The 24,867-nt window shown below is 49.5% G+C and overlaps 2 protein-coding genes across 5 annotated transcripts; one reads left to right on the top strand and one right to left on the bottom strand.

Annotated features, from left to right (window-relative positions):
* Window positions 1–7,821: 7,821 nt before the first annotated feature.
* On the bottom strand, window positions 7,822–20,373 carry CALCOCO2 (calcium binding and coiled-coil domain 2). Of its 4 annotated transcripts, XM_082331815.1 has the most exons (12): window positions 20,040–20,371; window positions 16,565–16,753; window positions 16,117–16,210; window positions 15,651–15,784; window positions 14,798–14,923; window positions 14,193–14,320; window positions 13,991–14,081; window positions 13,089–13,211; window positions 11,130–11,225; window positions 10,303–10,444; window positions 9,859–9,896; window positions 7,822–9,342 (listed from the first exon to the last, which is right to left on the bottom strand). In XM_082331815.1, exons 2-12 carry the CDS (start codon window positions 16,742–16,744, stop codon window positions 9,166–9,168), a joined length of 1,329 nt encoding a protein of 442 aa, XP_082187941.1. In that variant the 5' UTR covers window positions 16,745–16,753; window positions 20,040–20,371; the 3' UTR covers window positions 7,822–9,165. The 4 variants fall into 4 exon arrangements, with proteins under 4 accessions (XP_082187941.1, XP_082187942.1, XP_082187940.1 ...); XM_082331816.1 differs by lacking the exon at window positions 9,859–9,896 and having other exon boundaries at window positions 9,159–9,342; window positions 20,040–20,369; XM_082331814.1 differs by having other exon boundaries at window positions 9,326–10,444; window positions 20,040–20,373.
* A 609-nt stretch (window positions 20,374–20,982) lies between these two features.
* ATP5MC1 (ATP synthase membrane subunit c locus 1) lies at window positions 20,983–23,640 on the top strand (the record flags this gene model as incomplete). The annotated part of the gene is given in 6 exon segments (XM_082331609.1): window positions 20,983–21,000; window positions 21,003–21,058; window positions 21,631–21,679; window positions 22,266–22,343; window positions 22,616–22,791; window positions 23,391–23,640. Coding segments are annotated over 6 exon segments (492 nt in total). The 3' UTR covers window positions 23,506–23,640.
* Between the last annotated feature and the right edge of the window lie 1,227 nt (window positions 23,641–24,867).

Raw genomic sequence — 24,867 nt, 5'->3', positions numbered from 1 at the left:
CCCAAGACACCCATCCACGGCCGCGGGGTGACTTTTGCCGCACTTCTTCCCGAGGTTTCACCCCTGCACTTGTCACACAGGACTTGCCATGAATTCAACGCCAGCGGGAGACTCCCCAGGCAGGCACTGACTGCCAGGAGCGCCCTCACGGAGCCCGCCATCCCCCGCAACCGCCCTCCGCAGCCCCGGAGGCACCGCTGAGCTTGCGGCAAAGGGAAGCCCGCACCCCGCGGGAGCGGGGACGCGGAGGCAGCGGCGGGAGGGCCGGTGCCTCCGCGGGGCTGCCCGGCAGCGCGGCCCCCGTCCCGCCCCAGGGAGCCGCCGAGGGAAAAGGCCGGGGCGAGGCCCGCGGCGGCCGGACGGCTGAGGGGAGCCGACCCCCGCCCTTTCCCGCCTTCTGATTGGGCCAAACGACCGGCGTAACCCCCCTTCCGCCCCGCCCCTTTATTAACATATTGCCGCTCCATTGGGCCAAGCGGCCAGAGGGGCCTCTGATTGGATAGAAACAGCAAGGGGAGGGGGAGCTGTTGTTATGGCAACGGGAGGACGCGCTGGCGTCACGGGCGTGCGCCGGAGCTGCGCACGCGCAATTCCATCGCCCCAGGTCTCCTTTCCCGCCCCCAAACCAACGGCCGTTAACGGCCCCGCCTCGTCACAGGAGGCGTGGCTTCATTTGAACGACCACAGCCAATCACAGCCGTGAGGACCGCGGTGATTTGAATATCGGCGGGGGCGCCAAGGCTGCGCGGGGGGTTCTGGGAGGCGTTGGCCGAGGAGGGGCTTTGTGAGGGGGGCGGGGGGAGCTGCCTGGCGGGAGCTGTCCCCTCCCCTCATGGCCGGGCGGGACCCTGGGGTACGAAACCGGTCCCCACCTCCGAGCCCCGCTCCCCTCCAGCCTGCAGGCGTCGTGTGGAGGGCTGGCAGCCGAGGGCTCCGCCTTTGGGCCGCGGTGGCTTGTGACTTTGGGGGGCTGAGAAGAGGGAGGCGAGTGGGTGTGAGGCCCGCAACAGCTTCAGGTGACACAACACAACTAAGACCTTGACAGAGCCAAATGTTGATCCCTAAGCAGCAATGGGCAAACAGGATCTTCCCATCAAGAGTTTATTTGTGAGGCAACAAACCTCATCGTGAGACCCTGCACCTCTGGTTGTCTGGATGTGGTTTGAGGACTCGGTTTTAAACAGCCGAAAGTTTAAAGATCGGCCTGCGCTGGCTCTGTCCGTGCTACCCTACCTCTGGGCTAACGGTAGTGCACTGATCCCAGAGCAACCTCGTCTTAAATGTTTAAAACGGCACAAAAATAATCCTAAATAAATAATAACAAAACCAAATTACCAGCTTTGGGAAGCTGAAATCAGACTGCGAGGTCTGTGGGTGCTGCTGGCGCAATGGGCGGCACCATTTACATCCAGAATTTGCAACAGTTGTATGAATTCAGTTCCTGCTGCCATGGAAACAGACTGAGATGGCTAAAAATGGAGCAGGTTGTTCTAAGCTAATTGTTCCACACACACACAAAAGCTTGGATTCCCTTTTCTTTTTGTGATACTGATTCCTTTAAACTAACCTGCTCCATTTCCATGGCAGCCGGCAGCAGATTTACTAGAATTCATTTCAAATTTTACAGTCCTGATATGTGTCATAAGGTTAAGAGTTTTCCGACATTTTCTATAGAATTAAAGATCCAGTGAGCTCCTCAGATTTATTTGGGCAATCTGTAGCATACTCAATACGATGCATTCAAGTGATTTATAGGTATATATAGCTTCTACATTAAAGCAGCGTATTTTTTTCTTCTGCTTGTAAACACAAGGATTGGAGCCTTTAGTGGGACTAAAGAAATTTTCATTCAGGATCCCGCCGTGGTGCATCTAGCCTGTCTGCTGTCTCTCGCTGGGCCACGTGTTTTAGGATAAAGTGCAAGAGTCTCACGTTTAGGGGTTGTCTTAGAAAAGTTCACTGAGAAACAGGATTTAATCTCTCTTTCGAAGTTAATGTCTCTTCCAAAATACGTGTTAGGATTGTAACTCTGAGTATTCTTATAAGATTTCTTCCTTTAAGAGCAGAGGGGGGTTCTAGTACGTAGCTTGCAAGGAAGTTTGAGTGTCCCCATTTTGCCTGATTTGTTAAAAACCCCATCATTGTAAAGCAACAATAACATCTCCAGGCACACTTTCTAGGTACAGTTCTGAAAGGACAGAATACAGGTCATTAAAATTATCTCATGATAACAGAGAAGGAACTTCCTGAAGGTGTAAAAACCACTGAGCTGCCTAAAAAAAAATGCTGATGTTCTCTGGGTCATATAATGCAGAACGCCTCTGCCAAACCTTTCCTACATTTTGGGTCAGACCTAGCCTAACAATAGCCCTCTTTAAGGAAGGATTGTCAAGTCTAATGACTCCATTAAGGCAAGCGTGGGTTCATATATACTGCTACAACCCAGTAATAACTCTCAGGAATTAAAAATCCATATGGCTCTCTCAGCTGTACTACGTAACATGTGCAGCAGCTGCTCTCAAAAATATTATAACTGTTATTAAAAAAGGAATTAACTACACTGTATGGCTTACGCAACTGCAACTTATTATTAAATAGAAACAAATTTAGTGTAAAATATATTCAGAATCTTCAGGCTGACCATCTTTTTTGTCTTTTTCATTGTCACTATTTGTTTCTGGTTGCATTTAGATGCCGTAATCATGACCAAGGCCCCGGAGGAATACACATTATAAAAGCCATGCAATATTCTAGTCTCATCCTGTTACTGGGGAAGGGAAGCAGGCAGGGGACGAGACGTACAGATGTAAGTGCCTCAGGGCTCGAGTTATCAACTCACTCTCGAAGCAGCTGCTCCCACTGGCAAATCTCTTATGGATCAGTAGAGGAGAAGTACAGCCTGATGAACCCCACCAGGTTTTTCAAGCTGGGAAAACCATTGGGAAGGGTTAAAAACTCCCTGGAGTCTGAAGGGCATCAATCCCTTTTGGCAGCCATCCATTTTTTCTCCATCCTGGCTCATTTCTTGTGCTGTTCAGCCTTTCTCAAAACGAACGTTAAATCTGGCGAGGCAAAGGGGGATTACGCCACAAATTTTCTGAGTGGCTTTGGCCAAATTCCTTCATGGCTGCATAACTGTTTCCCTGTCTGTAACACAGGGGTAATATTTAATTATGTTGTGTAGAGCGTAAGTCTCGTAAGGCCTACTCCTTCAGTGCTTGTCGTGAGGTTGTAATGTGAAAGGAGCTATATTTAAAGTAATTAATTTAGGATCTGTGTTGCTGATGGCTTTGCTGTATTTTAGACTCTCAGTGCCAGACTAGTAATGATATAAGACTATAAGCCCTGGGCACTCTGAGGCTAGTAGAAGCTTTGTCACCAACGTCATTTTTTATTTATATTACATGGTAAGCCAGGGTGCAAGCCTAGATTTAAGCCTAAACTGACCTTGCATACAAATTTTAGTGAGCTCTGGCGCCGCGATGGGCAGAGTCTCCACACGATCTCTTCCACAGGGCCCCGCGCAGCCGTGTCTGCTTTGTGAGTGCGATGGGCGCAAGCACGGCTGTGCCAATCATCGTATATTCCATAATACCATCGAGCCGACGGAGAAGGGACGAGTGAGCTCAGGTTCCTTCCTAGAAGGCTTTAGTGTTGTATGGAGCAGGGTGCTATGATCTGAGCAGGCAGCTGAGCTACAGCTATTTGGGGGATGACTGGGTGCAGGCCAAGGGGCGTACTTTGTAGTCACCCAGTTTCTGGCCAGATCAGAAACTACAGAAACGTTGCTCTTTGGATCAGGCCGCGGTGTTAAATTTTCCCTGAAGGTAGTTTGGACTGGCTAGGAAGGATAAAAAAGTGCATCTTGAAAAGGAAAGTCCTCTTTGACTAACAGCAAGAGGCAGTCTATGCAGTACCACTGCACTAGCTCTACCACTTAAATTGTGATCAAAACCTAACAAAACCCTCTCCTTGCCGAGATTTACTGCTTCACAGACCAACGGAGCGAAATGTAAACCGCAATACATCCGTCTTTATTCCGCAAGCATCCCTGGTTCTGTTATTCCCCTCTCCAGTCCCCCTGGATGAATAGCCCTTTCCCCTCGCCACGCTGAATAGGCCAGGTGACTCCGAAACCGGCCACCCAGCAGATGCTTCCGCACTACCAACTGTTCTGAATCCCCCACCCCATCGCCAGCTTTTTTTTTTTTCCCTTTCCCCTCCTTCCCCCGTGTCCTACCAATCTAGGCTGCCTGGCACATGCTGCAAGCTGCGGTCCCACTGGAGTGATATTGTGATGGAAATGAGGGAGGGGATGCAGGCAGAACTGCACAGATTTACAGCACTCTGAGGGTTTCCATTAAAATCCTTGACAACTTGTTATTTATGAGTAGACCAACAGCTCTTCTAATATCCAGGGCCTAGACCCCATTCACTTCAATAATGCTGGTTTGGAATAAATGAGCCAGAGGATGGAAACCAGTTCTGTTAGTATAATGGAGGAGGCTAATAGCTGTTTAGAGAAAACAACTGATGTAATTCTGGGACCCAATCCTTTCACCAACAAAACAATAAAGGTTCGATTCTTCACTGCATTTCACCTAGTGATTTAATTCCGTACAAAGAGGGTGATAAATGGCAGCGTTTGGGTTTCGTGCCGTTATATACCCACTAAGCGCTCTCTATTTGTACCAGCGCGCTAGCGAGAAAGGGGCTCATTGACTCCTGTGCAAGCAGGAGTAGGTCAGTCTGGATCTCCACGGCAGAACAGAGATAAACAATGTACAAAATAATACAAGCGACAAAAAAACCCTCTGCGTAAGTGTAATACCTTCATTTTTCAGTCTCACGGGGGCCTGCGGGCATTTTCTTCCCCAGATTTTTCTGAGCTGCCCCACCTAAACCAGTGCAGCAGTCTGTCTTAAGTGTCATTTTAGGACATTTTTTCCACTATTCCCTGCTCTGCTCTCTTCCCCTTCCCATGCCAAATGCAGAAGCACCTCCACGTACGAAGTAAGCGCAGGACTGATCCCTGAAATAAGGACTTCGATGATCAAAACACTTTAAACCCTAGATGTGCATTTTGCTGCTGTAAAGAATTATCGATCTCTTCTACTGTGTCTTAAAATCAAACTGACAAGTTGATTACTGAGGATAACCACTCAGCTGCTGCCTTGCACACGGCTTTCCTTTTCCTCCTTTGTTCACCTGCATCTTGTCTATTTACGTGCCTTTTGTCAGGAATCTTTTTATTTCCTTTCAGCCTCCTCTGCTCTCCACAGGAGCCTCATTAAGGTGAAGGGAAGAGAAGCAGGAGCGGCGCTCCCGGACTGCGTTGGCGGGGTGAAAGGCAGGAGAGGCAGCACTGCCCGACGGACCCTGCTCCGTGCCTCTGCCTCCCCCTCGTCCACACCCCGAACCTCGGCGCTGTCGTTTTGGAGGAGACTGACAACGCCGAAGCTCCAAATTGTTCTGCAGGAAGAGGAAAGACGACATGGATAGATGAAGAAGAACCAGGAGGAGAACGGGTGGAGGAAAGAGGCTGATCAAGCGAGGAAGGGGACTGTGGCTGTACGATTGGGAATCGCTTGCTGAAAGAAGCTGAGCCACCAGTCCGTTATTTCAGCCGCCTTCCAGATACTCGGACTTTCAGGGCTGAAATCATTTGGGAATCTGGAATCTGTGACCGTCTCCCTTGTGGCCAGTCTCTTTTTTTCCTGCACCAAAAAAACCTTTTCCCAGGCAAAACAATGTTCTTTCCTATGAAACGAACAGGCATCAGTCGGTACGTGATGCCCCCTGTGACCGTAGCTAGCAGCGTGTCTTTGCAGCTGAGAGGTGTCACCATGTTTTGTGTTTTACAGGTACAGAAACATACCCGTTAATTGGAAAATGATGTGCCATGGACAGGGACAGAAATATTCAATATATGCTCTGTGTGAATGGAATAGAAAGCCGAAGGGAAGAACCAATGTCTTGGAAAAGGAAGGCAAAGGGTCTGACAAAAATGAGGGAGAAGCAAAAGGACCAAGCAAAGGGAGAAGAGCTCTCTGAGGCTGGGCGGGTTTGCCTGGATGGGGGAACAGAAAATGCTACGCTACACTACAGCGATCGCTCACAAAAAGCAGACTGGGTCAGTTCCTAAGCTGGACTGAACCGATAAGCCCTGTAAAGGTTTAAAAAGATAAATATTCACAGAGATTTGGCCCACAAAGTATAACTTCTTCCCTTTAGATACATTTCTAATGAATGTCCATTCAGATGCTACATGAGTTCGGGTATAAATCGTGCCAAATCCCTACTGTCCCTTTTGAAAATTTATTTCAAGGTCCTTATCCAATACATATCAATGTAATACTGGATCTCATCCAAAGTATAACTATATCTAATTATCAGCCATTTGAGCTACTTCTGTATTAAACCATAAAATTGAGATAGGATTGAAACCTCTTATGATTCCAAAGGCTAAATGCAGCAGTAACATAAATAATGCTGTAAATTACAAGCAAAATGAAAACTTGGTCAGAAAATATATGATGTAATTTGTGCTTAGGGGTAAATTGGTCCCTGGCTGTGCAGGACGGGGGAGGTATGACCTGCATCAGGCCGAAGTATATGGCTGGGAGTCTGAATCTGTGTCATTATTACAGAAAGAAGAAGACATACCTCAAAATACTTCAAAAAGCCAGCATCCTCATGAGATTTATTGCAGTCTGACCCCCTCTGCCGGTCACCCGCTTGCTGCCTGTGTCCCAGGGCCGGCACCTCAACGTAGGCCCTGAGATTTGTAGAAATGATAGGAGCAGGCAGGTGGAAAATGATAGGTACCGGTGTAAAAGGGATGGAGAGGCAACTGGGGGGCACCGACACTTGGCACCGGTAGCTCAGGGACGTAGATAGCATCGTGACGTAACTCTAAGCCCAGGTGACCGCGTTTGGGTTTAGGATACGAGCTGCTAAAGCCAGTACTAGCAACAGTCTGGAAGGGAAAGGGGTCTGATAACCGGCATTTCGGTGAACTACCAGGGTTTTAGTAAAAATTGCTTTTGTGTCTCTCCACGTTTGATCTGCTTCTGTCAAGATGCAAAGCAGTAAAAGAAGAAAAACGTAGTTTAGAATGAGGACGTACGGAAAAAGGTTGGGGGGGAAACCGTGTTCTTGAAAAACAATGGGATTTTTCCTGAGGAAACAAGTGTTCAGTCAAAAATGAGCCTCATTTTGACGGAATGTTCAACTATCAAAACTGGGATAAAGCTATGCCAGGAATGTTGAGATAAACTATAATAATCGATAATATCAAAACATGTACAATACCAAGTATTTTTTAAATAATATTTTATCATCCCGCGTGAGGAGGTTTCCAGCTTTTTCTCCTAACCTAGGGAAAAAAGGTGTCGATATGCCAGACGTTCCTCCGACAGAGAAGAAATTCAGCCAGCTCTGGGTTTTTAGATCAGCGCTACTGGAAACAGATACAAACAAGTAGGTCCCACACAGCTCATTTTACTTCCCTGATCCGTTCTTGTTATCCCATACTATCCTTCGGCCTTCACGCTGTATTCCCATGCTGTGAGGAGCCACTGAGGATCAGCCAGTTACGCGTGTGCTTTCTGTTAAAACAGAAACCGCCTCACGACCCGCAGGGATACCACGGTGCATGCTAGAAGTTATCCAGAGGCGTGCTTAAGTACTTTGTTAGACAGAAGCTTCAGCAAGTAATTGAAAGCCTGCAAATAGCTCCCTTAAGACCCCATCAATTCCTCCAATTTATTTCTTTAAGAATGAACAGACATAGACATCTTTATCAAAGATTTTCTCCGTATAGCTTTTATTTTTGTTTGCTGTTATTTTCTTTCAGTTTTTTTAAATAATGCTTACCAGTATAGTACGGCTCAAGACAGAAACACTCTATTTAAAGCCAGATTGATACGAAGTTTGTGTAGAATCAAAACAGTAAAACATTTTGAAGTCTTTGTTACTCCAAATATTCTTAAAACTCTATGTAAAGTTTCTTAGGATTTCCTATTGCTTCAGGTATTCAGCAGGAAACACAGTCTAATACAGCTGGATAATAAACCTTTACCCATTTGTGTCTGCGTGGAAAAAAGAGCTGTTAATCATAAATTGAAAATCCTGAAGCAGAAATAAAAATAGTAGCTGGATAATCTGTGCACAAAGCACTGTAATATCCCAAGGCACTTAGTTTTGAATCACAACGTCGTTTTGGTTTGCGAACAGGCTCTTGTTAAAGCAAGAAGGTTCAGAAACATAAAAGAAATAATCCAAATTCATGATTTCCTTTAAATGAGGATCCTCACTTTCTGACTGAGAGACCATTTATCCTCTGTGCTGCCAAAACAACTCAGCTACTGCTTTTCTACGGGCTCCACGCCGTACCGACCTTCCCCGTTTCAGAAATTTCAGGTTTTTCTCATCATGAGATGGATGGAGAAAACAGTGCACGTGCCTCACCCTAGAACAAGCCGTGCTGCCTGCTTTGCTGGAAGGACGGCCCTAGACCTTCAGATCTGCAAACATATTTGGTCTCTGTATAAATAGGTCTCTTTTCACTTGCTTTATGACTGATGGTGAAAGAAGAGATGTATTTTTATGGAGACTTTTTTACTTATTAATAATTAATTCTGCATTCCAGAAGCTGAGTGGGACTGAAGGGGTGATCCTAAAAGACTATAAAATGTTTCTGGTCTTTGGTTAGCAATCACAGTGCTATATTAAAGAATAAAACCACTATAATTGAGATACATCAGCCAAGTACAGGAAACTGCTGTACTACAGCCCATCAGTCGAATCCCTACCTGGATGAACAGCTACATGGCCAATCCTGTTCTAAAGAACTGGTACCACATTCAACTAAATTACTAATTATAGGATTTGTAACTCATTTAACAAGCATATGTACTTGATCCAAGACAGAGGAGTTAAGTTTGATGACGGCGATTCGGTTTCAGGATGTGGATGTCTGACCCAGTTTCTGTGTTGGGCGTGTGCTGCACGGAACAGAAAGCTCAGAATTACAGTACCAGTGGCATAGTCAGTCTTGTCGGGGTGATCTTATTCGCATGAATCCAGCCTATACAGTGATTTTGGTCTATTCTATACTGCGGCCTCTGCCACCTATTCTACAGAGCAGATACGAATTCAGAATTATTCCAGGCAATGACAAAAAATATGGTCGTCAAACACCTGCTTATTGGACTTTTCAAAGGTCTCACTGCAGAGTGGGCAGTCCACAAGATGGCTCTGCACGTGGGCCTCGTACTGACTTGTTTCAATATCTCCAGGAAATACTTCATTGCACATGGGACATTTCCTTATAGAATCCTGAAGTACAAAGCAAATGCAAATAAAGTCAGCTTAGAAATGATATTCAAGGAAGCAGAAAAGTTTAGTAGTCAGATATTATCACTTTTGGACGAGTTTTTCTGACTTTTGATACTCTCAAGTTTTCCAATGTCTCCAGGCTTCTCTAAAGAGCACTTACAAGTCAAGAGCTTCTGTGAGGCACTCTAACTTTCCATCCTAGGTAGCACACGTCCATGTCTCCAGTATGAAATAAGGTATTTAGCAGCTGCATACTGCTCATTCTGACATTAGATGCTACCAAGAGCTGGTCCTTAAAGATTAAGGTCAACAGTTTCCCTTCCTTAACACCAACAACTGGTATTAATTCTACACATTAAGCATATGTGGCTCCATTTCGTTGTCCGCTATCTTGCCAGGACTAAACCAGTATGGAGACAATTGGCTACAGAGCTGAACTAGGAGCTTTTTATTTCAAACCACTAATTTGTGTCCATAAACCACTAATTCATGTCCAGTCATGTCCACTTTACTTACTACGTCTGCAGCTCCTGCCCCCACATTTGCTTCCGCAACTGGAAAAAAGGAAGTCATTTTAGCCACAACAAAATGATTAACAATGTAATGTGCTGATAACTGGTAATTCTTGAAACATGAGGATGTGGCTCTGGATCTAAACCTCTATATTTAGGACTATGGAAACTGGACATAAGCCACAGAACTAGCTGTCTCACAGCTGAATAAACTAGCTAATAGTTGTCTCTCTTGGCAGAAAATGAACAGACAGCTGATCACTTAAGTCAACTCTTAACACCTGGCACCATTTTGCAGCTGCCAAGTCATCTGCACACATGCGAAGCTGCGCAGAGGTGCTGCTAATAACGTCTTTTCTGCAGTGTTCAATTTGAGAGGGAGGATAATTTGCCGGGACTCTAACTGCCAGGTATCTGCGGTGTAAGACAGAATGCCAAGTAATCTCACCACAATATGGATTTCCAAACAGAAGGCCTCCTACTCCAGGAGCTGGAACTGGAGCTTGAGCTTGTGAAACAGCAGAGAAGGAAGAAAGCTCTTTAGTCTGCAAGAGGTGCCTCAGGAGCCTGTCATTCTCTTCCCTGAGTTTCTGCAAAGGGACAGAAGGGCGGAATGAATTTCCAGCAGCTCAGGAGACCGTTTCAGAGAAAAGTCACGCTTTGCACTAACATAGAGCCTCTTATACCAGAATCAGAATTGCTCTGAACTTCTCTTAGGTAGCTCAGTGCTAGTCCTGCAAGCGAGGTAAGGAAGGGCAAGGATCTATTCTGTGGCCTGCTCAGAAAGGCAGACAAGATGATCACAACAGAGTAATACACTTTAAAAGACAGAAGTTCTGAAGTCATGCAGAGTAAGGAACAAAAGTGAGCAGTCATTGCTTAGACTGGACAAAAAGGCTACGTCCGTTTAAACGAGTAAGTCCATTCATTTCAGTGGTGTCAGAATTAAGCTAACATTAGGAGTTTTTGAAAATCCCCATGCTATTATGAGTAAACCAGTCTGTTCTGCGGGGAGGAGGGGAAAGGTGCAAGTGTTTGGACCCTTTCTCTTAGGCTGTACAGTCGTGGCAGCAACAACACACTGTGAGTGCAGGCACAGAGTCGTTTGTATGCGCCCGCAGGCGGCCTGGCAGCCTGGCTTTCGGTGATGGTCCACGTGCAGGCACAATTAGTGATCCGTTTGGTGGAAGGGTTAATGGAACTGAACCCTAGACTGAGAGACTGGTGTCGTACTCAATACAGGAGAAAGGCGAGGGAGTTGTGCCAAGTTCTCACCTGATTTTCCTCATCAGCTTCATCCTTTTCCGCCTGCAGAATCTGAAACGAATGCTTCTGCTCCTCAAGTTCTTTCATCAAGGTGCGGTTTTGTTGCTATGAAGGAAGAGGGTTACTTGGTAAATCGTGGGAAACTGGCAAATAAAACGACGACAGCTCCAAGCACTGGCGCTGTCATATACTAGCTGCCTCCTGCTGCATTTATTACCCACAAATAAACCTTCCCTTTCAATGGGAGTCTTACCATTTCATAGTTTGTCACCTAGGATATCTCCATGTCACCACTCACGCTCTGTATTTTCATTACAACATGCGACATGACACATGACCCCCGAAGGGGACATATGACAGGTCAAACAAAGAGGGAGGCTGAAGCAAAGGAACTCCTACAGCTGAAAAATCCACCCTGGCAGGGGAGAGCTATCCAAGTCTGCCAGGTTTTGTGGTGCTGCGAGACTTGCATGGACGGTGGATAGCCAGCACATCCTTAGGAATCAATCTTGTAGCTGACTCTTGAATTAAATCACTAAATTAGATAAGCTAGAGTACTTAGGGATTCTGCAGTCATTCTCAAAGTATCACTCTAAGAACCCTGAACATTTGGCATCACAGCGGAGGTAATCACATCATCTATTTTAGGCATCTAATTTTCAAGGCCAAAGTCAGAGCAGAGCCTCCAAAAGCTTCCTGAGTAGCACATACAGAGAGAGAAGCACCTTCAGAAGGTCACTCAGGGCAACAGGCTAAAGATGATGTGATGGCCTCAGTCATTGCCAATGATGGTTTCTTCAGTAGAAAGAAATGCCACCGCGTGCTGCCCTTTTCTTTTATATCCTTCACGTTCCTTCAGGGAGTGATTTCCAGTGCTGAGGTTTGTGGATTACCTCTAAAAGGTCTGCAGAAGTTACTGAAGAAAAGCAAGCCTTTTGTCGATAAACTTAAACTTGTTATACCTATAGTCATCTGCAACATCACAGGGAAATTGTGATGGTTCTGCAAACTGGAAGAAGGTGGAAGCCAGTGCTGCCAGGGACTCAGCGCCCCTGCCCAGGTCCCACACGATACGGCAGAGCTCTGCGCACGGCGCTGCTGGGAACCTCCCCAGCTGCACCCCAGCGATGCTGGGCACCTGCTCGTTCTGCAGACAGCGGGACAGACAAAGTGAGAGTTTGCCCTCCGTCCCCTTCAAGTATCCTACACAATGTTCAAGCTCCTTATTTTGCTCCTTCTGCACAGAAGTCCCAGATTTTCACGAGCGGAGTTGCAAAGGGCTGTCAGAGAAGGATGTGGGGCAGAGCACCAAACTACAGAACAGAAACTTTGTATTGGTTTTGGTGCATTCGGAGCATATTGCATCTATTTTATTGATTATTAGATGCTAAATTTGAGATATTAAAGATGAGAAAGCGACAAAAACAGCAACAGAGAGAAGACCAGCAAGGTTGCTGCCTCACACCAATTACTAGTCAGCTTCCTGTTGGAGGTAAAATTAACAGCGTGTAGCCTGGGCAGATTTAGGGTAATGTGTTTTATTCACCCATAAGTCCCAGTCCTGAAAGAATTTTGCTTAGATGCAACCATTTGCAATCAGCCAAGCATCAATCCTGAATTCCCACTGATTTACTTTATCCCTTGAGCTGACTCAAAAGAGATCAAGAGAGAGACTGAATTTTCCTACTACGGAGAATCAGAATGACAATGTCTAGTTATACAGGTGTTTCTTCCAAAACTAAAACACGTGTATACTATAAGAATATATGTATACTATAGGAATCTGTCAGGTGGCGTGTTCACAGAACCACCAATGTGGGCACCCACGCCACCAAGGACATTTTCTGCCGTGGAATCCCCTAGATTCTCGTAAGATTGAGCAGTATTTGTACCTGCTCCCTGCCAAGGACGCCTCAGCCTCTCTGCCCTGGCTCCCCCAAGCACCGTGATGCTCAGGGAAGGCTTTACCTCTTGAGCTCTGCTCAGGCATAACTGGCGATTCTCTTCCTTTAACCTTTCAAGCTGCTTTGTCTTGTCACGGTCCATGAGAGACAGGCTTTCCACTTCTTTCTCATAATTCAACACTTGGGACTAGGAAGAAAGAAGGATGCGCAGAAAGTGAAAATCAAACAGCTCTGAGTGAGGAGCGCAGGCACCTTTTGCTGCAGAAGGCAAAGCTCCAGAACCTGTGGCTGCTTAATTTTTTCTTTTCTGCACACATTTGTCCATTAAAACCTTGATAGAAACTGAGAATAGTTACATGGGGATATACGGGAGCTGATGGATTCATCAGAACACAGTACTCATTCATATGTTCTCTGAGGAGCTTTCTAAGTTCCAACATGACACTTCTAGTCTGGGACATCAGAGAACAAAGAGAAAAACAGAGACTCTATAGCCAGATGGTCAGCCCATCGTTCTGGGTCTCCCATGTCCCGGACCTAACCACCAAGGTATTTTCAGTCTACCTTCTCCCTTCGCATACCTCCCAGCGAGAAGTCTTGTTTGCACCCAAGTATTGAACATAATTTTAGAATGTTTTTCAAAACAAAAGTGTTTTTTGCCTGGATCCTTAGCTAGCAGGAGGTAAACAACAGTCTGATTTTGGGCAACTGAAGGAGCATGCAAAGGGGATGTTTTGAGGGAATAAAGTCCTTACAGGTTCTCTTAGCACATCCCCCTCCACCCTTCCTTCCAGAACACAGATTTCTTGAGGTTTCCTGGAGGTCAAATCATATCAAAGGTTGACATTTTCCTAAAGAACCCACGTAATCCAAAAAGAAACTCATGCACCACATACTTGCTCAAGATCGCTCAGTTCTCTGTCAGAGGCAAGGCAAAGCAGAAGAGGGCAGCTACACGTTTGCTACCTGCAGCTGGTCCATGTGATCCAGGGCTGTTCTCAGTGTGGTTTCCAGTCGTTGCTTGTCAGAGGTCGCATTCTGAATTTGCTCTTTGAGTCTACTCGGAACAAATCAAAACACACCATACTTTCACGGAGGGAAATCTAATCCATAAAGGCAAGGTGCTTACATGAAATCCTATTTTAAGATATGCTGTAAATACACTTACTGCTGCAGTTCTGCCTCTCTGCACTTGTCCTGCTCCTTTAGCTGTTTATTTTCCTTTTTCAGGGAACTCAGCTCCAGCTCCAGTTTCTCTGTGTTGCTCCTTAGAGACTCCAAACTATTCTGCAGCTCCTGAAAATCAGAGAGGTCGATAGGAGGTAAACGGGACCCAAGCAATAATATTCCTGCTCTGCACTGGCACTGCAAAATCCCTCAAATGCAGCATTTCCAGGCAGCCCATCTGAAGGAGGGAAATCTCTCCTTTGCATCCTGACCACTCTTTCAGAGCCCGTTTAATTTATATCAAGCCTTGAGCAAAACTGAAGGAGGAAAAGAGAATGATAATGTGATTTTGGGAAAGCCTACAAAACATTTTTGAACACTCCCCTTCCCATGTGTTCCTGACTTCTGTGTCTGCTGATGTTCATCATTATTGTTCTTACCACAGTAGAGGTCGTGGATGATTTGGTAAAGCATGAAACAGATAATATGGGGAGAAACCTCTTTCATTTTCTCCTGGAAGCATACAGTGGAACAAAACCTGACTTAGTCGCGCTTCATCTTTCAGACTTAAAGCTCCTGACTTAATATATTAACTTTTTTGTTTACCTGTGTCTTGCTCAGCTCTTCCTGCAGATCGACGTTTTGTTTCTGGAGACTGGCACAGCTTGCTTTCAGCTCCTCATTTTCTTTACGCAAGTTTTTGTTTTGTAGTTCAATCTCTTCCACTTCTCCCTAGCAAGCAGCAAAGTTATTCAGCCGTAACAGAAGCACTGAAAAGCTACATTTCAAATAGCACAGCGGGAAGAGCAAAGGAAGAGGAGCTCTGCAAAAGGGAACACCGTGCACCTCCCCGTGCCTTCACTGCTAGCGCAGACCAGACTGCTGCTTCGCTCTGCCCAGTCTGTCCAAAGCTGACCCAGTTCTTGGAATACTGAGCACATACTACCCCGGATCTTTGTTGATGCTCAATGCTTTCCGTGTCCACAGAAGTCCGCAGAGGCAGAGGTCTGGGGCTTTTTGCAGTTTGTTGGGTTAGGACCATGTGTGCAGTGTAGTCATTAACAAAAGGGCTGCACACAGGACACTGCAAAATAAGAGCTTGGCTTCACAGCACCTCAATTATTGTCCATGTGCATGCTCCTACTCCCATCTAATGGGAGACTGTTGCCATGAAAATAACATTTTCATTTAAAAATATTCAAAAGGCGCTGAAACGCTATGTATTAAGTTGCCCCGCGTTGCAAAGAGCTCACAATCTAAGTAAACTGGTCTGATAAACGGCAAGTAGAGAAACAAAGGCTGCCCAAATTTGTGTGACAGATCAGTAGCAAAGCCAAGAATAGGATCCAAGTCTGAGTTCTAGTTTGGCATCCGATTCACCATATCACTCCATGTTAGCAATGAGCATATGCCAATAAAAGCAGAGGCAGAAAAAAGCAGGGGAAGAGAGGACACTGACCTGCGTGGCAACCACCAGGATATCATCCTCAGTCTCTGCTCTGAACTGGAAAGGCACGCTGGCTCCCCGGACCATACCATCCTGGTCGACGTAGCAGAACTGGTAGTATTCATCATCTTTCGGTAGGTAGTAAGCTTCAGACAAACACAACAGCCCCGTCATATGCAGCTTCTAATTATTCAAGTCTCTTGGCTATATAGTGCAGAAAGCGAGAACCTCAGAAAACTGAGACATCCCAGTTCAATATTCTTCCTGCACCATCAGTAATTCTTCGTGTCAGTGATGAGAACACAAACAATATCACTCAGTCAGGATGGCGGAATTTAGCTGATGCGAAATTTTGTGATTTATTATGGGATTTGAAATAAGTCTCCCAAAGCATGATCCTACAGATATTCTGTAATTCCGAATACAGTGCTTACTGGTGGCAGCGTGTGCCTGTGTGTGACCCACGCTCCCGACTCACCTTTGAACTGGATCTGCTGCTGCACAGCGTGGGCATCACTGGGCACAGGAGCCCACATGAATGTGTAATATTCCGAGGTTGTTTTCCATCCCACCTGCAACAGCAAAATTGTTACGTGGCATCGCACAGTTCCCGTTGATCCTATGGTAATGGGGCTGTATTTCCACATAGATCAGTTACTGGGAGGACTTTTGCATTGATATCCTGACTCCTAAGAGTTGTGGTCTATGCATGAAGGGATAACCAGAGTGTTTGATTAGCCTTGAAGCTGTTCAGGTCATATCAGGTCTGGCACTTTGTCCCTAGGCACAATAAAGATCTTCCATTACACAAGGTTATTACTGAAAAAAATCTCCCCAACCCTATTCCGTCAAAGCCCAAGCTATTTGTTTCTGCCTGCTGCTGCCTTCTCACACTTGGCACATCTGGTTTTACAGTATTCACTTACACGGAAGATGCCCACCCAGTCCTTCCTGCGAGGCACGATGTACTCTGTGAGGGTATAACAACAGGTTACGTCTCCTCCGGGAACATAAAACTTCTCCACGTTGTTAAAGATGACCTGGGAGAAGTGGCAGTTGTCTAAGAGGACGGCAGAAGTGGGAGGCTCGTCTGAGGTCTCGTCCATCGTGGAAGTCTACAAGAGGAAAGAATAAGGGGATTATCTCATCTTCAGATGCTGCCAACATAGTTGTGTCCGTGAAGGGTATGAAGAGGTACGGCTTGGGAATGACACAGCTGTGAGGTCCAAAACCCCCTACGCACACACCAAGCCTGCTCAGCAAGGCACACGAGCTCGCTGGAGTCCCTGCCGCTGCGGCCAGGCTGCTCCTGACATCCACGGCAGCTTGCAGATCCTCTTAGCAGACATGTGTAAGGCTCTCTCATCTGACCGCTGCTTCCCAGCCACGGTGCCTGCTGCTCTGAGGCTGCCAGCGTGGCACAGCGGCCTCTCTGCTGCACGGGACCCCAGGAACCCGACCCGCTGACTGTCCACAGATCTGCTACATGGGAGAGGCAGCGGTGCCTGGCAGCAGCAGGAGCACGCCTGCCTGCTGGTGGGATCCCGTGCTTGGAGACCCTGCTGGAACGCCGGCCGGCCCCACGCGCAGCCTCACATCACGTTTTTCACGTGATTTGATGCTCCAGGCACATCCCCACCATATGTAGCTAATGTGGGGGCGCATTAGGTCTTCTGAAATCTGGAGACTAGCACATTGCTTGAGAAGAACAGAGGTTTTGCCGCATCAGTGAAATGCTCCGACAGCAGTACAAGACAAAAAGAGCAGCTTACAATCTATCACGCTAGGAGCTCCAAGACTCGTGCAGCCCCAGCCCTAACACACTCCACCTTCACCGGCTGACGGTGGTGAGACACACAAGACACTCTCATGCTGGCGATAAGCAAACTCAACAGCCTCTCCACCTTCTGCGTTCAAATCTAACGCAATGACTTGACCTCCAAATACAGGATCTTTCATCTTCAGCTTCCTGGCTCCAAGGGAAAAGAGGTACCTTGCTAAGCTCAGCTCCCATGGAAGAGCACAAACGGAGGAGATCCTGGTTAGGCTGGTCGTCCTAGTTCTGCCTCGCAAGCCTGTGTCATGAGGCTATTATAGCCTTGCTACTTGTGACTGTTACGCTGAAACTGCAAGATGATTCTCAGTATCGAAATTAATACGTTGCATGACAGCGGGGTCAACAAATAGCATTGAAGCTGTTGCATGAGTTCTCTACACAGAAAACTTCGCAGTGCGTTGTGACGCTACAAATCACACAACATAAATCTCTAGTGGGCGCATCGATCAAAGAGGACCCAAACTGCCAGGAGCCCAGGCAGGACTGGAAACAGAACGCTAAATCACCCTCTTTGTCCTGACGTCTTGCGGGCAGCCAGGCTTCAGCCCTGGCAATCTGTCAAGGGCAGATCGCTGCTGACAAAACCCTGCCGCCAATCCCAGACAATTCAATTCCAGGAATCCAAAGCAGACCTTTCTCAGCTGATCTTAGCGACAGCAGCAGCGAGCAGGATTGACCTCAGAACCGAGGGAAAGTTCACCACGACCAACCATCCCACCGGAGCATTTCAGGTCATCTCCAATCCTGAAGTTTCACATGGAAATGAACTCCCGGGAATCCTGCTTTTTTTTTTTTTTTGGCATCACCCAGGAGATCGTCTGTATTCTGTGCCAAAGAACAGCCTGAAAAGCAGGCAGAAGTTTAGATGGGGATTGCGGGGCTGCGCTCGGAAAGGAAAAGGTATCCACAGCAAGGAAGAGCAGCGGTAGCTGCACTGACACAGGCTGCCTTGGGAGGACGGAGAATTCCTGCCGGGAGCGGGAGGCAGGGCAGACCCGAGACATGGATGAAGCACGACCCTCCAGGACACCCCGGGCTGCAGTTTCAGTTTTAGTTATCTCAGTAAAGCGTAGGAAATGGCGTACAATTCATCTGAGCCTCAGTCTTTATCTGGCTGATGTTGATCTTTCCTACCCTGATGTGTCTTATGATTTGCAGTTCCTGAACACCAGGGACCTCTTGACAGAAAACAAAAAAAAAGAAAAGAAATCTAAGGACAGCACCTTAATCACGTTACTGCAGCGTTTCAGGACAGGACACAAGCCCTCGCTGCCACGGGGGTTAAAAGTAACTTGCAAAGTCGGTGCCTGGATGCAGCAAAACAACGCATTCTGCTGCAAAGATGTTGGTTTTGGTAAAAATAATTGTGATCTTGAAGGGAAACAAACCCAGAGGCCGTGCAGAGTGCGCCGACGGCAGCGTCTGCAGTTCACTTCCAGGAAAAGACAACAGGAAGTAGAGGGGTGGAGGACATTTTATTAACATTCACATTTTTGTTATGCCAACAGCTGGTAGGTCACCAGCGAAGGCAGAGGAGGCCCTGACGGGGACAGCCGCACCATCGGGCTGTTAATGACTAATGCGCGGTAATGAGGCATCATTACAGCTCGCACAGAGCAGAGTGGAATGGAATCATAGAATCGTTTAGGTTGGAAAAGACCTTTGAGATCATCAAGTCCAGCTGTAACCCAGCACGGCCAAGGCCACCGCTAAACCATGTCGCTCAGCACCACATCTCCCCGGCTTTTAAATCCCCCCAGGGATGGGGACTCAGCCCCTGCCCTGGGCAGCCTGGGCCAGGCCCTGACAGCCCTTTGGGGGAGGAATTTTTCCCAATACCCAACCCAAACCTGCCCTGGCGCAGCTTGAGGCCGTTCCCTCTCGTCCCATCGCTTGTTCCTGGGGAGCAGAGACCGACCCCCCCGGCTCCAGCCTCCTTTCAGGCCGTTGCAGAGAGCGATGAGGGCTCCCCTCAGCCTCCTCTTCTCCAGGCTGAGCCCCCCCAGCTCCCCCAGCCGCTCCTCCCCAGCCTTGGGCTCCAGCCCCTGCCCCAGCCTCGCTGCCCTGCTCTGGCCACGCTCCAGCCCCTCCATGGCCGCCTTGGGGTGAATAAATAACGCTTCCTCCGGTGTCCACGGCCCAGCCTCTCTCTGGAGACTTTCTGTTTGGGTTTTTTTTTTGTTTTTTCTTTTCTTTCGCTGTTGCTGTTTAATTCTTTCATTAACCTGCAGCGTCCCTAAGATGCAGAAAACCACGGATTCCCCCTTCTCAAGCGAGACCAACTTCCAGCCGCGGCTGAACAGCGGGACAGCATGTGCCACGGGCGTCCCGTCCCGGTCAGCAGCGCCGTGGGGATCCCCCCGCGCGGGGGTCCCGGCGGAGGGCGGGAGCGGACCGGACTGTTCAACCCCCCCCCGCCCCGCCCCGGGAAACGAAAGTGAAAGTGTCGCCGCCGCTTCGCAGCGCGGGCAGCTCTGTCGTCCCCGTCCGGCCCCGGGGGTGCTCCAGGCTCCGGGAGGGGTACAGGGTCCCCGCCACCACCGTGTCCCCCCCCCCCCACTCACCGGGAGGCACGGCTGGAAACCGCCGGGGCTGAGAGCAGGCGGCGGAGGACCAGGAAAATGCGGAGCCCGCCCCCTTCCTCGTGCCCTCCCGCCCTGGAGACCTCCCCTGGGCGGCCCCGGCCGCGCTGCTGGGACTTGTAGTTCGGTGCGGGAGCCCCCCCGTTCCGTGCCGGCGCTCGGCTGCGGGGTGGGGAGAGACCGGGGACACCGGTGCCGGTTGTGCCGGGGCGCCAGGCTCGGGAGCGGGGTGGAAAAGAGCTCAGGGATTTCAGCAAAGAGGGAACTTAAAGTCCCAGTAACGAGCTACGGCCCTGGGGAGGCCCCTCCGACCGCTCTCCTCCTCCGGGGCACCCCGGTGAGCGGGACACCGGCGGCCCCGCCGCCTTCCGGCTCACCCCAACGGCGGTCCCCGGCGCTGGAGGCTGCCGGTAACGGGGCACGGAGCCGGGCCCTGCCCCTACACCGCGACCGGGCGGAGACCCCCCGCCCCGGGCCCCCAGCCCCTCCCCGGGGCGGCGACACTAAACCTCGGCTCCAGCGACGTTCGGCCACGGCGCGCACAGCGGCCCCGGGGCTGAACCGGGCACTTTAATAAACTACGGGAAAACGTTTAAATGTTCAAAATGATCTTTTAGGAAAGAACCGGAAAGGGGGCGCGTGCCGGGGCGGGCGCAGCAGCCCCCGCCGCACCGGAGAGGGCGGCCGGACCGGGCCCGCCGTCATCACCGCCCGGCCTCTATGGTAACCTCTATGGTACAAGGAGCGGCCCCGCCGGCCTCATGGTCCTCTGGAAGACCTCCAGGCCGCCAGCCAATCAGCAAGCACGCAGAGAAAATAACCAACCAATGACGACCCGCGTGGCGACACCGCCCTCCCACCCCGTTGCGCTGTCCCGGATGCTGACGGGAGGCGCTCGTTCGGCCGCAGCCAATGGGGAGCGCGGATGTTGTCCCAGGATGCCCCGCGCGGTGCGCGGCGGCAGCCAATGAGCGCGGAGGACGTGGGGGGGACACGGCAAGGTGAGCGGGGCGGGGGCGCCGCGCTCCTCTCACAGCCGCCGCCGCCGCAGCCCCGAGCGGACCCCGCGCAGGTGGGCCCCGCTCTCGGCCCGGCCGCCCCGCTCCGGGCACCGCGGCCCCCCGCCGGCAGCGGGGAGGGGCTCCGCCGGCCGCGGGGTAGCGCTGGGCCCGGGCGGCCGGCGGGGACGGCGCCTGGCCGTGCCGTGCCCTTCGCTGGGAGGCGGCAGCCGCGGAGGGGGCGAGAAGCGTCGGCCCCTCCGGTGTCTCCCTGAGCCCGCCGGGGCTCGAACGGGCTCTGTTGGGCCTTGGTGCGGGCTTCGGCCGGGTCAGGGAAGGGAAAAATGCGCGGGTGTGAGCCTGCCCTGGGGAGGCCCCAAACGAGGGTTAACGGCGGGAGGGAGAGAGGGCGGCGGAGGCACCTGGAGCCGGGCGGGGGGGGAAAAGCCTCGGGCACAACGCGGGGATGCGGCTGAAGATAGACGATGTCAGTCCCGAGAGGGGGGTGTTGGCTGTTGGCAATAGCGTTAGGATTCCCTTTTTCTCTTTTTTTTTTCCCCCTTTATTTGGATTAGGTTAAGCAAAATGCAGGCTCCTTTGGCTCTCCTCAGCTCTCCAGCTGTGGTAAGTCACCTTTTTTTCAGTGGGGTATAATAATAGTGGGGCTATACGACTGTGAAGCCTTTCTCTGTGGTGCTTGGTTCAAAACACTGTCCTGGATGCCCTCAGCTGAGGTGGGATCGCGTGGGTTTGTTTTACTGGGGATTTAACGAGGAAGGGAAACAAGGTGACCTCTGGTGACCGGAGGGTGAGAGCTACCAGCTTAGCTGTGCGCTGAACTGCGGGCCCAAGGGCTTCCCTAAAGATCAGCTGACTGATTGTCCCAGAGGCGCTCAGTCGCCCCTTTCTTTCAAGGTGTGAATTAGGAAGAAAATGTACGGAATTGTAATAATGACTGAACTGATGGAGCAGATAGGACACTCGCTGTGCTGCAGAGTGTGGTCCGTGGTAGTGTTACTCGTGGACTTAATCCAACTGGCTAAAATAGAAGTATCCTACATCTGTATATGCCTTTGCTCTTTAGTCTTGTTTTATTCTTGAGACGTTTTAAAAAATTCTAAGACTGTTCTTCATAAAATAACTGCTCTTTTCTGAGGGTTAGTGTGGACGCATCCAACTACAGGAGTTAATTGTCTGTGTTTTGCTTCAGTTCCGGTGCTGTTCCAGGGCTCTGGCCAGACCAGTTTCAGTGTCTGTTTTCAGCCGGCCTGAGGTGCAGGCTGTACAGGTGAGACTCTTGTGTGGCAAAGTGGGTCCTGTATTCCTGCGCTCACTGCCGGCGATACGTGATGGTTCCTCCTGAGGTGGAGGAGTCCGTTTGTATATCAAGAGGATGGCTAGTATGGAGCCATAGCTTCCAGCCCGATCGGTGATGGCTTAGCAAGCTTAGCTCATCTTGCTCTGCCTTAAGTAGAGGATAAATGGTGATTATGATTTATTAAAGTTATATATTTATGATTAAAAGTGTCATTGACGTGTTTCTTCTCCTGTATCCCACAGCCAGCTGGTGTTTCCCATCCACAGCTGACCCGCCGCGAGTTCCAAACCAGCGCTGTTTCCAGGGATATTGACACTGCTGCTAAGTTCATTGGTGCCGGTGCTGCCACGGTCGGGGTGGCTGGGTCAGGAGCGGGTATCGGGACGGTGTTCGGCAGCTTGATCATCGGCTATGCCAGGTAAGTAAGATGCCAGGCTGGCTTGGATTTATTCCCTTCTCCCAGCACTGAATTTAATAGATCAGTAGAGCTTTCTCAGGAATATATGTCCAGCTCTACACGTGTAGTGTATGTAAGCAGATGCTGCGTTTGACTGAAGCAGTCCTCCTTGGAATATAAAATGGTTGTTATAACCCAGCATTCTATTAAAATAAATAAGAAAGCACCTGGATTGTTTGAATCCACCCCACACTTACTTCTGAACGATGCAGCTGCTCTGTGGAGCTCTGCCTGCCTCCAGAAGAAATGAAGCACTGGTTGTTAGCAGGAACTGGTGCTTGGTTCCATCAGGGCAGGTGAACCCAGCCTTCAGGGTTCAACATGTCTGCGTCACTGAAACCAGGGAAAAATCATGGCTTGCTTGTTCCAGCCTGTGGCTGCCTGCCGTAAAACTGGTTTGTGCTCCAAAATCTGTTGCCTGTGTGACATAAGCCTGGTTTTCTGTGATATGGACTCTGGTTTGGGGGGTTTTTCTCACTGTGGATTTTTTTTTGTTTTCCTTTTCCCTCTCCTCCCTCTCTCCGGTTTGTGTTCCCCTCCTCCCCCCGTACAACATGCAGGAATCCGTCTCTCAAGCAGCAGCTTTTCTCCTATGCCATCCTGGGCTTTGCCCTGTCCGAGGCCATGGGGCTCTTCTGTTTGATGGTGGCATTCCTTATCCTCTTCGCTATGTGACAACTTCTGGTCCTGGCTGCGGCTTCCATCACTCTGTCCTCCGCGGTTTGAGTCTGCTTCCATCAGAGCGTTCCAGACTGACAATTAAAGAAAAGATTTCTCTAAATAAACTGGTGGCTTTATTATTTTTTCTTATGTTCTGGTCCAGTGGTGGGGAAATCCTTGGGTGAGTTGATTTATCAGTTGAAGAGGGTAATATCCCAGGTGTGGGGGCACCCACTGATAAAGGAGAAGGGGAATATGAAATAGTGGTGAGAGAGGAGGAAAACTAATGTGAGGTCAGCTAGAGAAGAGAGGTTGTCCTTGAACAGCTCAAATCTATGCAAAAATCCCAACAAGCATTGCCCTGGTAAAGCAAATACTTCTAGGTGAGCTGAAAAAGCGTTGTTTTTTCCACGTACAGTTGTTGAAAATGCTACTGAAATACTATCTGAAAGATGGGATGTAGAAAAGGTGATGGGTACAGGTGAGTGTGCTTAGGAGTGTATTAATGGTGTCTGCATAACTAAATCGCCAGTCAGTACCCGGGGGCACGCACTGCCGCATCATCCGAATTTTCTCTCACAAAGAAGAGCTGGTTTTAAGGTCACACTCTTCATGTGCCTCCTCAAAGCATCAGTTTACACAAAGCACCTCAGCTGAGTTCTATTTCTTTTTTTCCCCCCAACAGTTAGATGCTTCAGCTGCTTTAGAGATTGGTGTGTAGGGAGGAGCAATTCTAAAATACAACCTGGCACTTGGACCTTGTGGTAGGGCAGCTGTGCCTGCCAGGAAGGTGAGCACTGGGGGAGCTTGCCTGCTTATCTGCTTTAGGTAATGGAATTAATGCAGCTGCTCCGCATGCTTAAAGCCTCTGAGGCGTGGCTGTGACCTGCCTGGGGATAGGGACGGGTACGGGAGCTGCTCTGTTCCGTCGGGAATGGTGTGGCCAGCAGGAGCAGGGAGGTGATGGTGCCCCTGCGCTGGGCACTGGTGAGGCCGCCCCTCGAATGCTGTGCTCAGCGCTGGGCCCCGCACCCCAAGGCGGCCATGGAGGGGCTGGAGCGTGGCCAGAGCAGGGCAGCGAGGCTGGGGCAGGGGCTGGAGCACAAGGCTGGGGAGGAGCGGCTGGGGGAGCTGGGGGGGCTCAGCCTGGAGAAGAGGAGGCTGAGGGGAGCCCTCCTCGCTCTCTGCAACGGCCTGAAAGGAGGCTGGAGCCGGGGGGGTCGGTCTCTGCTCCCCAGGAACAAGCGATGGGACGAGAGGGAACGGCCTCAAGCTGCGCCAGGGCAGGGTTGGGTTGGGTATTGGGAAAATTCCTCCCCCAAAGGGCTGCCAGGGCCTGGCCCAGGCTGCCCAGGGCAGGGGCTGAGTCCCCATCCC

Source organism: Platalea leucorodia, assembly GCF_965183815.1.
Source record: "Platalea leucorodia genome assembly, chromosome: 22".
Lineage (NCBI taxonomy): Eukaryota > Metazoa > Chordata > Aves > Pelecaniformes > Threskiornithidae > Platalea > Platalea leucorodia.
Note: the sequence above shows the minus strand (reverse complement) of the source record. Positions and strands in the feature narration are given on the sequence as shown.